The 12224-nt window shown below is 54.7% G+C and overlaps 1 protein-coding gene across 2 annotated transcripts in view; it reads right to left on the bottom strand.

Moving 5' to 3' along the window:
* ACBD6 (acyl-CoA binding domain containing 6) overlaps positions 1-3641 on the bottom strand; it is an 82042-nt gene extending 78401 nt beyond the window's left edge. For both annotated transcript variants that reach the window (XM_065649142.1, XM_065649143.1), the window contains exon 1: positions 3438-3641. In XM_065649142.1, the coding sequence (XP_065505214.1) occupies positions 3438-3638 (201 nt within the window). In that variant the 5' untranslated portion in view covers positions 3639-3641. The remainder of the gene's footprint in view (positions 1-3437) is intronic.
* Positions 3642-12224: the final 8583 nt, after the last annotated feature.

The following is a 12224-nucleotide window of genomic DNA, read 5'->3' on the forward strand; positions in this document are numbered from 1 at the left end:
TTGTGGCCAAATTAGAAATCTGGATGGAACCTTCACCTGAGAGCTGAAGGTCACAACATTCAGAAGAGTGCTCAAACAGACAGATGCTCACATCCCCATACAACTTCAGCTGCTGGTCCAGACCGTGAGGATCCTACTGCACAACCTCATCCTGGTGAGGGGGATTTTCACCTCCTGGGAAAACTGCTCTTTGCTAATTTTTTAACCAATATATTCATACAGGAGGGAGCTCCGTCCAAATAGTCTTACCTGTTTGTAAGTCTTGTAAAGTGAATCATATTTGCAGCCTCTCTATGGAGTAGAAACAAGAACAGAACTCACCTTCACGGACAGCAAAACTCAGCTCTAACTGTACACAGGCCAAGCAAGCTGAATTTCTTTGGCAAGACAGGAATCCCTGTCTCTTCCTGCCCAAAGCTCTGCCCCATACCATGGGAAAGCTCTGTATTCAACTGGCTGAAAGTGTAAGAACAAGCAGACATCAACCACAGAAGTCAAGGGGCTGTTATGTCCCAGAGAGAGTGACGCTGGTGACACCAGCTCAGCACCATTATGCTGCTCTGTGCAAAAGGAACCTGCAGGTAGAAACTCCCGCATTCAAGGAAGATTTGTGGCACCACATTCTACAATATCTGAAAGACATCATGCAAAAATGGGATTATATACTTGAGCCTACACCCAGAGAGAACGCAAGCCCTGTTTTGCCAGGGGCACTGTGTTTCCAGCTTGCTTGCACCCCACAGCATCTATTTTGGCATTGGCACATCCTCCTGGCAGGGTAGGTTTTCTTTTTCCAGTCCAATAATTTCCAGCAAGTTCTGGATTTCCTCTCCTCTCTGAATGACCACCACTGCATTGGTCTCCATTACTACACTTTCCGAATCTCTGTTTTTTGTGTCCTCAACACGACAAGCAAGCACTGTCTTCGCTTCACCACTACAGACTCAAGGCGATTTGCCCAAAACCACAGAGAAAGCAGGGGGAGAAACAGAAAATCAGTCTCAGTCCAGAGCCCTACCAACTAGTCTGCTTTTCTTCCTGTTCTGAGGCAGAGTCGTAAGCTCAGCAACATCTTCTAAAAACCTCACTGGAGATGACAACTAAGCAATTCTCTTATTTTTGAGTCTCTGACACATAAACAAAATCAGAGAGAAAAGTAATAAAATCCTGAAATGGCCTCCAATAAAAGGTAATAAAATTCCAGGAAAATGCCTATATACTCAAACAGTTTGAAATAAATAATATACGGTATTTTAACAGAGAGCTCAGCTGTTACTGTCACCTCTTTTATGATGGTGCTGTATCTTAAATCAAAGCCCTTAGTGACATAAAACACTAAACTGAGGAAAGACAAGGATGCCAAATCAAGGACAGTGGACAGATCTGAGTCAGCACCTTCCACACGTTAGTAAAACTACTGCCCACCGGAGGATTATATATTAGCAGCCCATTACGCATACTGATAGGGCTGCAATAATTAAATAGGGAAAACTTGCATTAAGCGCCCTCGTTTTGATTTAAAGCACAGAACGCTGCAAAACTCAAAATTAGCAGACCGTAACCCAGTAGTAGCTGCGCTGGCAAACTTCTCCTACCTCTGTGGCCAGCGCTGCCCTCCCAGGCACTCGGTAACAGGGACGGCACCTTTCTGGGCAGCCAAAGGCACCAAAACCCAGGAGCCAGGCACAGCTCGAAACCAAGCATCACACAGGCACCTGCTCTTGCATCCTGCTCAGACAGGGACAAGAGGGAAGGAGGAGAGGACAGAAATGCCCTGCTCCCCTCAGCTGAAGGAAACTGGAAATCCACGCTGACACAGCATTAGTTATCAGTTTTTTCTGACTTATGTCAAAACTGTTGTGAAATAGCTTCTGATTGAAGTGATTTTTAACATTAAGTGCCTTATTGGTCTCACAGAGCTAACACCAGAAAACCCTCTGGAGTCTGTTGACAATCATGAGCTGATGTTCAAGTAATGCCTTTGCATTTCCACCAAGGACAGTCACTAAGTATTTGCTACAGAGTGAAAAATAAGAGGTTATTTGCAACAAGTCTCTTGAGAATATAGACAATTACAGAGGGGAAAAAACACCTTTTCTTTTCATCTCATCTTACGCATGGTCTTGTTATTCTTTGTTATTCTTATAAGTTCTCCTAGTATTTTTTTATACCCTCTTTTTTTCTAAAAAGGGAAAGAGAAACCTGGACACCTGTTTAAGCACTAGAAAAAAATCTGAAAACAAAACCTCACCTGACCAGTCTGCTTTTAATACAATTAATGGTCCATAAACCACAGCCTAGGAGCTACTAGCTTGGATGACAATTAAATATTGCATTACAAAATGAAAGCACTTGCAAGTGGCAGCAGTAGGACAAGGGTATCCCACACGTGAAGAAAATCCCAACTTCCACTACTAATCCCAACAGGTGGGATTCAGTTTTCAAGGAGGCATATCTTGCCGCACACCTGAATTGTATTTGTACTTTTACTCTTTAGTCTTCCAGGTGTAATAATACTCACAATTTTTCTGATTCTCCAGGTTAGGTGATTATTACAGTGTTTTGTATCTGCATTGGTGCTCTTTGGTTTGTTTTACATAATGTTGCCCACAGGAACTGCAAAAAAGGCACATCGTGCATTCCCATGGGATGCATCCTAGAGCTTGCTCAATTCACAGGGACTGAACGGGAAAAGGAGTCATGTTCAACACCACAGAGAACCAACCAGTTTAGTCTCCCAGTCCGCTCTAAAGCCTGCCACAGACAGATCTGCACCGGGATGTCCCCATCAAACCCCCCAAATTTATTGCTGGATTATTAGTGATGATCCCTGCTGTCTCTAACAGGGAGGTGGGCACAACCTGTGCGCTACAAACCATTCAACCACCTTCTCTAACCCACCCCAGTTGCCTCATGACACAAACACAGGCCAGAGAAATGTATTTACCAGTCAAGTTACTCCACAAAGACTCAGTGGCTGCTCGGAGAGGCCACCGACCCACCGGCGACCTGTCACAGCCAGGGACAGAGGCCAAACCCGCCGCGCCAACACCGGGCCGCGGCCCCGCTGAAGCCAAACCGATATCTCTGTGGAAGAGGCGAGCGGCATTCAGGCTACGCACACTAACGGGAAAACACGAGGAACGACAGCAAGGGATGACTTTAGCAGCGCTCTGCCCCACCAGACTCCATCCACCTTCAACACAGGCGAAGCAGCGAACACTGTGCCGGGCAGAACGCTCCTCAGCCCTCACGCAACTTTTCCCACTTGGCACCGCCACGTTTTGTGCGGCGCCCACGCAGGCCCCTGGCGAGCCCCAGGCCCGGGCACTCGGGTAGACCAGGCCGCCCCCGCCCCGCTCCTTCCCCCGGGCCCCGGGCCCTGCCCGCAGCCGCGGGGCTCCCGGTCCCAGGCCGCGGCCCGGCTCCCGCCTCACCTGCTTGTACCGGGCGTACAGGTAGAGCAGCTGCTCCTTGCTGGCGGCGGGCAGCAGCGCCGGCAGCCGCTCGGCCGCCTGCTCGAACAGCGCGGCCAGGTCGCGGCCCGGCGGCGCCGTCCCCGTGTCCTCGGAGCCCGAGCTCGCTTCACCGCCGCTCCCGGCCGCTGCCGCCGCCGCCACCAGCGGGGGCGACGCCATAGCTGCCCGCCGCCCGCCCGGTCCGCCCGCCGCGCCGCTCCCCCGCACGCCTCGGTACGCGCGGCGGGGCGGCCCGGCGGGAAACGCGCGCCGTGCCCGAGGGTTCCGGGGGCGGCCGCGGGGCCACGAGCGGCGTCTCGGCGAGGAGGGGGCACACGCCCTAAACCCGGCTTTGTAAAGCCCCGCCCGCGACTCTGCTGATGGTGATTAAACAGAGACACCTGGCGAGGGAGCTGCCCGCGTTCTCTAACGTTGAATAACCTTCGCCAAACGCGAGCATCGCCGAGCACCCCGCGCCCCCAAATCCCCCTTTGTCCTTGGCCGGGACCCGCGTTCCCCGCGCTCCTGTCCCGGGGGCCGGTGGCACCGCTCCCGCGGCCGCCGGGCCGGGGGGCGGACTCGCGGCTCCCCGCAGCCGCTGGAGGGCGCTCGCAGGCCGCCGCGGCTCCGGGCCACGCGGGGCGGGGGGAGCCGGGCAGGGCCGGCGGAGCGGGAGCGCCGCCAGCAGCTCCCGGGGCGCGGGGCGCCGGCTGCGGGCCCTGCCCGGCGCTCCGGGGGTCCTGGCCAAGCGCCAGCCCAAAGGCGGTTTATATTTAGGCCGGTATCTACTTCGGGCGGAAAGTTTTCCCCCCTCCCTGGCACAGCTGTCGAGTCCATCTCTCTCCACCCCCAGGCTCAGCAAATGGCAGCTCTGGGTCCCCTGGGGAGACCTTGGCCACCCTGGCAGCACCCCGACCTGCTCCTCCTCCTCCTCCTCCGGCCACCCCGGCCAGGGCACGCTGCCCCCCCCAGCCTTCTGCATCGCATTTGGGGCTGACCCATAGCGTGGCCCCATCTTACGGGTGGGCACGTCGAGGCAAAGAGGGGCGAGCGGCAAGCTGGGGGTTTGCACCGCGGTTGTACGGGTCCCCGTCTCGCTCCAAAGCACTGGTTGTTGGATGCACTGGGTGTGGGATGCGCTCCTCTTGTTCCTCTGGGAGCAAGGACAAGGACGTAGGTGCATCCCACAAGTGATGTGGTTCATCTGCACAGCTGCTTGAGGTCTCCCAGCCACGTCCCAGACACTACAGACTCATTCACGTAGTGTGCGAGCAATGCACGCACCCGCCTTTCCTTCCCGGGGCTTGCAGGGGGAAATGCAGGAGCTGTGGAAAAAGAGACCTTTCATCAGAGCCAGAAATAAGCTGGCTTTTATTCTCTTATTCCCTTCGCAGCCTCATCCCTGCCCCATTGGATGCAGGAAGTTTTACTTAGGGCTAAAAAGCCCCAAGACAGCCAGGGCAGCAAGCTGAAGCATCACTGGAGCCCCTGGATATGGCTCTGCAGGGCTGCCACCACTCTCCTGCCAGGCCACTGAGCCATGGCAATGTCCCTATTCCTGGGCTGTGTGTACAAGAAGGGGGTCAGAGTCCAATCGCGGCAGTATAGCCATGCCAGATCAGCCCTGCATGGAACAGGAGGGGACCTCTGTGTCCCAGCCTGCATGAGAAGGGTGACGGGGCCCCAGTTTCTGCTCAGTGCTGGAGGAGAGATGGGCTCGGCATCTGCCCTGCTCGGGGCTGCCTGCCGAGATGAAGGGTGCCCTGCGAGCGGGTGTGCAGCCCCCACAGCCTCCCCGCCTGTGCAGGAGAGATGAAGCCTCAGCTTGAACTGGGAGCCGGCACGGGGAGATGGAAGCGGTTTGGCTCCACTGCTTGTAAATAAAAAATAATAGCCCTTCCCCAGCGTGTGATTAACACCCAGCCTCAAAAACAGACTGCGAACTCGTCCTCCCCACTGCTCTCCACCAGAAGCACATCGGCTCCATCAGGCTGTGTCATCCCAACCAGCCCTGCTCGCTGCGGGAAGCATCGCCTGGTCTGGGCCCACCGGCGTTCAGCAAGGGACAGGGGCAGGCTGGCAGGATGAAACCCTCCCTGAATAGGTTGGAAAAAGTACTCGCAGCAGATTAACCCAAGCGCACAGCCTCCGCACGCTCTCCGGCTCGTCTCCATGGTGAGAGAGGCCTCGCTACCTTGCTGGGTTTCTTTGCTAGAGCACTTACAGCTCCTACTAGATCCCTCTCACTTTTTCCTTGCCTTTTCTCTTCGAGAGCGACTGCACCGAGGGCCTGATCCTTCTTTCCACCCCCTCACTTCGGCAGGCGTGGGAGCAGGTTTGAGACAAGGCACCTGCGGAGGCTCTGGGAGCCAGGCATGGGAGCGCTGCGGATGGGGATGCTGGGCTCGGACACACTGCACCTGCTCTGTGGGATGGTGTTTATTTGGTTGCTGGTCCCTGGCAGCCTGGGAGAGAGCAGGACCAGTGCTTGGGGGACACCGCTGCCGATGCCCTTGTGCTGGATGCACCAACCACCCCTGTGAACGCGAGCAGCTCAGGACTGGGGGAGCCCTGGACATCCCAGTATGAGCCGGGCCAAATTCAGCCCATTGTCCCAGACCCAGGCTGGAGAGCGCACAAAACCAGAAGCATTACGAGCACCGAGTGGTACAGAAAACCACACGGGGTCCTTGCACGAGCTGTGCATGTGGGTCAGCCCCACGTCCCATGCTGGTATTGCAGAGACACAATAACAGGCTGTGACCAGCAGTGCCGCGCAGGGAAAAAAATATCCCTGTATAATTATCATATCCATCCTGCCGGTCAGCCTGGAGACCTGTCATTGTCCCTCTGCAGAGGGTAGAGGCCACTGCGCACACCAAACCCCGGCCAGCCTGAAAGGCACATCTGAAGGGATCCCTACGAGCTAAGCTATGATTATATATATATATTTTTTTCCACAACAAAAGGAGAAAGAAGGAATGAAGAGCTGGTTTGTTTGCGGCTGTGCATTTTATTGCGGGAGACACCTGCCTACGCAGGAGGAGCAGGCTGGGGACACATGTGCCCTCCCAAGGACAAGGAGCATGGGGAGCAGGGGAAGCCTTTGCCACGCATTCCCTGGGGAACCACCAAGCCCCCCCAAAGCCAGGGACCCCCAGGCTAGGCCAGGTTTTGCCCACTGACGAAGCCTGGAGCTGCACGGGTGGGAGCTGCCTGCCAAAGCGTCCTCTTGGTGGAAAAATAATGACTGAGACGAGATGAAAAATAAACCTGCTCATTTTTCACTCTGTGGATGTGCCCCCTGTTAGCAAGGCAGAGCAAACGCACACCCTGCTCAATATTTTTGGGAGGTGACAGATGCTGTAGAAGCCAGGAACCTGCAGAGAGCCATGTCCACCCTGTCCCTGACAAGGGAGATGATTTCCATGAAATGGAAATGGAGTCACAGGCAATAGGAAACTCAAATTCATCACTGGCCAGGGAATAAGCTAAACAAAGGGCTGAGGTCTCTGCCCTGGCATAAGCAAGGTCTCCCTCACGTGCATCACCTCGGCGGCGTTCGGTTCCGTTGCACATTTTACCTGCATTCATTATATCACCAGGGCCATTTGTTTGTGTATAATAAAGGGGTTCTGGGAGAAAAGCATGCAATTAGCACATCCATCATACAGGTTTTTTTAGATATCAATAAAACATTGATTCCCTCCTTTCATAAATTCCAGCGTCGTGGTGAATACAAATCAGTAGCCACGATGGAAAAAGAATGCATCACCTCCCTCAGAAGTGCATAAATCTCCCCTCTCCCCAGCATATCATTAAACCTCTTAAATACTGGTGGAAAAACTCCTCTGCCAGGTGCCAAGTGCCGCTCTCCAAGCGTGCCTGGAGCCTTGCGGGGCTGATATCAGCACTAGCGCAGTTGCAACACCGCAGCTGGCCGGCGGTTCAAAGGTTGCAGCTGGAGCTATGCAAATAGTGGGTCTTTCTGTGGAGAGAGGTACCTGACCACTAAATCCTTTTGGTTTAGGGCAGTCAGCTGAAATTTTGTAGGGTATTTTATTTTCAAAATTCAAATGGAAAACATAAGAAATTTCGGTTTTGTTTGAGCTAGAATGTTTTGCTTGATGTGAAACAAGCACAAAACCTTAATTTCTGTTTCACTTTATTCAGCCTCCAGCTCCATTGTTCCCCTTTCCCATCTTTTTTTCATGCATGTGCAAAAACAACAGCAGAGCCCTTAGTTTTGACATGAAACCCTAGGTGTTATTCACTGAAAACAGCAAAATAAAAAAGTCACTTCTTATGTTTTGGTTTTGTTTGTTTGTTTTCACCTAAGCTAATGATGACATTTAGCTCACTTTGGGATGTTCATTTCCCCTGAAACTGTGTAGAGAAGGCAGAGCCAAGGTGTTCAGAGGGAAAGCCCTGCTGAGGTTCGGCTGCTGCACGGCTGCCGCCTCCACGCCCCCCCGCCCCTTGCCAGCCCCCTCCTTGTCTCATATCTCCGCACAGCAGCAGACAGTGAGTAATGGCTCCGTTTGTCATTGCCCTGTCACTGCAAGGCCACAGACGTCTCTCATTTTGCTCTCCATCTCCCCCAGGCTAGGTCTGCTGCCCATCCATTCCCCGCTCACACCACACCTGGCTCTGCATCCCTCTGGGCACAGGTACCCGGCTCTCAAATCCCCCGGCAGCTCCCTGGGCGCTGTGACATCTCACAGGCAGGAGGTCTAGACGGTGGTGTTGGCAAGATGTGCCCGGCAGCGACCCGCCGGCGATGCTGCCCCCACCTGCAGCCCACCTTGGGGTGATCTGGGGCCACCAGCAGCATTTCTCCCCGGTGAGCACTTGGACACACAGTCTCTCCCTGCACAGCCCTGGGGCAATCCCCCATCCTGCCCATGGAGGTGAGCACCGACTGGTGTCATGTCCGTGGAGGTGAGCACCAGCTGATGTGTTCAATGAGCTCTCTTTACCGCAGAGCCTCCTGCATCCTTGCCCCAAACCCGCCCTGAGCACTGCCCATGGGTGACAAGGTCCACCAGAGAGGGGCCGCAGCTCCAGAAAAGCCTCTCGTGACCCCTTCCCAGCTCTGGTGCTGGTTCTGCTCCCCCGCAGCGAGGAGTGATCGAAGGGAGTGCCTGTAATTGCAGCTGTCAGCAGTAACAATCATGGTTTTGCCGTTATAAATGGCTCCAGCCTGACTTTTACTTACAGATTTCCCTCACGTGATGCTACAAGGCGTGCAAGGAAAAACCTGCACCGCAGAAAAGCAATTGCACCTTCCAGCTCTGCGGAAGGAGATTTATAGCTTGTTTTGGCCATAAAATAGAGCAGGCAGGGCTTGGACTGCAGGTTGGTGGTTCAGAGAAAGGGAATGCCCGGCGTCCCCTCTGTGTCACCCTGCTGGGGATGAGCCTGTGTGTCAGAGCTCCTGCCCCTGCCCGTTTGGTAGTCCCTGCGTGCAAGGGAAGGGTTTTAGCCTAATTCCTCCCTGATGTATCTCAAAATGACGATGACATCTGGAGCCAGAGAGCAACGGCAGAGGATGGGGGTCTCGGGCTGCAGCGGTGACCCTTGCCAAATCTGCTGGCATCGATCAAGGGCACTGAGAAATGCTGGGGGGTTTTCCATGTACGTGCAGTTTGCAGCACCGGGACTGATTTCTACAGCGAGGACAAAGCCAGGCTGTGTCCTGTCCACGGCTGCCATCAGAGACCAGAGCCGTTGTTTTCCCAGCAGCTGGCTGGGAACAGATGTGGAGCCCCCCGCACCAACCCAGCCCAGCCGCTCCCCAGCCCACAGCTGGGATGGGACCCCAGCTGCCACGCAGCCTGTCGCTCTCTGCCCTGGCGGCACAAGGAGCTTTGAGACACGGCCCCACTTGTTTTAAATGACTCTTCCTAATCCAACATCTGCCCTGAGGTTGCGTGGCCTGGAGCTGTGTGTTACAGCACCTACAGACAGCTCACACTCATCCCCGAAGCATCAGGGAGTGATCTGCAGACACACAATTCCCTCCAGGCCAGGAAAGACCCTCCATGGAGAGACAGCTTAACCACCGTGCTGTCTCAGAAGATCACCAAATGGACTTGCTGTGGACAAGGCACCAGGTGCATCAGCAGGAGCTGAGCACCCTCAGGGTGTTCATGATGCAGGGCTCAGTGGCGAGGTTTGAAGCCCAAGAAGGAGCATCAAAGCAGGTTTGTCAGGAAAGAGTGTTATTTTCCTAAAGCGACCCTTGCAAATAGGAAGCCCGTAGCCTTTGGGGCACTTTGATAAGGTTCAGAGGTTGTTAAAAACCAACAAAACTATGGCAGGATTTCCAAAAATTCCCAGGAAGTCTAGCCAGCTAGGGAGATTTCTGCCGTAGCTGCTACCACGCACCTCAGCCTTGCCTGCACTCAGCGTTTCGCTGCCATTATAGACGTGCTGGTTAAGGGACACAGGTTTAGCACAGAGAATCGCAGTGACACGTCCTCCAGCGTGTGGTTACACCGATGCACACTGTCACACAGGGGTACGGACTGCTCTTCTGTCCCAGCAGGGACCACTCGCCAAACATAAAGCATCTTTGTACCAGTTCCCAAGGCCACTTGGCGCTTTCCCAGCCCCATGTCCCCTGGAAAACATCCCAAAGGGATAAGGGTCCATCCTGCCCCAGGGCACAGCGGGGCAATGCCATAGCCTGGAGATGTGCTGGGGGGACAGATGCTGCACACCCTGCAGCGGGCGAGGAGGGGGATTTAGCAGCGGGGCAGTCCCGGGGAGGGAGCAGGGAGGGCAGAGGCTCTTCCTGGGGCTCTCCTGGCAGCAACCCAGGCGGCTCCAGGGCTCAGAGGAAGCAGCTCTTGTTTCTTCTCTAATTTTAGACCTTTTCGGGGTGTTCAGTTTTCTTAACCACCGGTCAGCTGCTGTCTTCTCGCACAAAGCAAGCGTGCATAAATTAAACCAGACACATATATATGTACTGGAAACAATCCAGGAGCAATCACTTACACGCCAGCGAAGGGCGTGAAACCCCCCATCTGCTCCTGGTTGCAAGACGGCACAGCAAGTCCCCAGCCCAGCCACCACCAGCACAGCTCTCCAGGGCTTGTCCCTCTACGGTGGTGGGGGACACCGCACCCCTCAAAGCGCAGGAGTGCGGCTGGAAGCAACCTGGCACAGGCATCTTGACCTAAACCATCTTGGCAGATGTTTTCCTTTCTTATTCCCTGGCCGGGTTTCCAGACAGGACACCCCTGTGATCTCAAATGAAGAGGAGGGGACGCACGCAGGCGGCGAGGAGCCGTGCATACGTCGGTCGTGAGTCATCCCGGGAAAGGTCAACCTGCTCGGGGGTGTCAGGCGATGAGCAGAGGCAGCCCCGCTCCCCTGTTCCCCCCGCAGGACAGGCTCCCAGCAAAGGGGAGCTGCTACTGGTTTTGCTTTTTGCTCCGTGTTTCTGCACCCCTATGTGTTTCGGTACCAATCGTGCCTCTACCCACAGGCTTGCAGCCAGGGGTACGTTGTTGCCCGACCTTGGGATTTTTAAGATCAGGCGTGTTGACACTGGCTGAGTGCTGTACGGGCCAAATCCTGCCCCAGAGAGTGCAGGGGAGGTGATAAATAAGCCAGGCAGGGCACGTTTACTGCCCACAGACCCACATACCCATGAGCTGGTGGCTGGGGACGGGGCTGTCTCATCCCCGTCCCCCCAACAGCACAGGGCTGGATGTTTGGGATCTCAAGTCCTAAATTCACCTCCATGATGGGCTCGAATCCCGATGGATCAAATTCAGTTAGTGGGTAAAATGACCCACCTGCAGCCAAGGCAGAGGGAGGCACGGCCTCTCCTGGCAGGTTTCATCCTGGCTCCTGCCGAAACGGGGACGAAAGCATCATCTTACCCCACTTGGAGGGGCCATGGGAGGTCACAGCTGCTGGAACAGCGCTTGGAAGCCTGGATCGGTACCGACATCCCTGCCGCTTGAATCAGGCCCATCCAGGGTGTTATTATTGCCTGGAAACCGCTGCTCCTCTTGGCTTAAAAAACCTGCTGCAGGCAGTATATGAACATCTTCACAATTCCCAGTGGATCGGTCTGAGCCTGTGCGCTGCCTCTGCCCCGGGGACTGAGACCCTCCTCTGGTTCCTGATGCTCATAATCACACCCTCGTCCTCCAATGGTTCCTGGTGGGGAGGGAGAATATATGAAAAATCAATAGCTTCAGCTCGAGCTGTCAGAGTATTTGTGCATTTTGCACCACTGTCTCTAGGAAATCCAATATATCGACCGCGTTTCTCAAGACCGGTATCGATGAAGCAGATAATGGGAGTGTTTGGGGCTGGCTGGCGAATGCCGAGGATGTCCAAAGCCCAGGGCCGCTGCTCTATTGATCCTGGCAGGCAGCACAGCATCTCCTGGCATGATTTACTAAATCCCCTCATCATTCCACGCCAAGCTTGCCCCTGCCCTGCTTTTACTTCCCTATTTATTTATTTATCCCCCCCGCCTTTCTTCCCAAGAGGCAGCAGTGAAGCCCCTGCTTGTCCCTCATTATTTCTTCTGGTTTCAATGGCAAGGAGATGAATTTATCTTCTCAGCTCCCCCTGACGTTGACCTACGCAGTCGACCAGGCTCAACATGTCCTGCTCTGCTTTTGGGGCCAGGGAGGGTTATGCTGCTAACGTGTCCCCTTCCCCTGACAAACTAAGCCCCTAAATATCCAGGGGTCTTAAAAGTCAGCTGCCTGGGGAGGAGGTGGGAAGAGCGGTGTG

The sequence above is a fragment of the Caloenas nicobarica genome, chromosome 20 (assembly GCF_036013445.1).
Source record: "Caloenas nicobarica isolate bCalNic1 chromosome 20, bCalNic1.hap1, whole genome shotgun sequence".
Taxonomy (NCBI): Eukaryota; Metazoa; Chordata; class Aves; order Columbiformes; family Columbidae; genus Caloenas; species Caloenas nicobarica.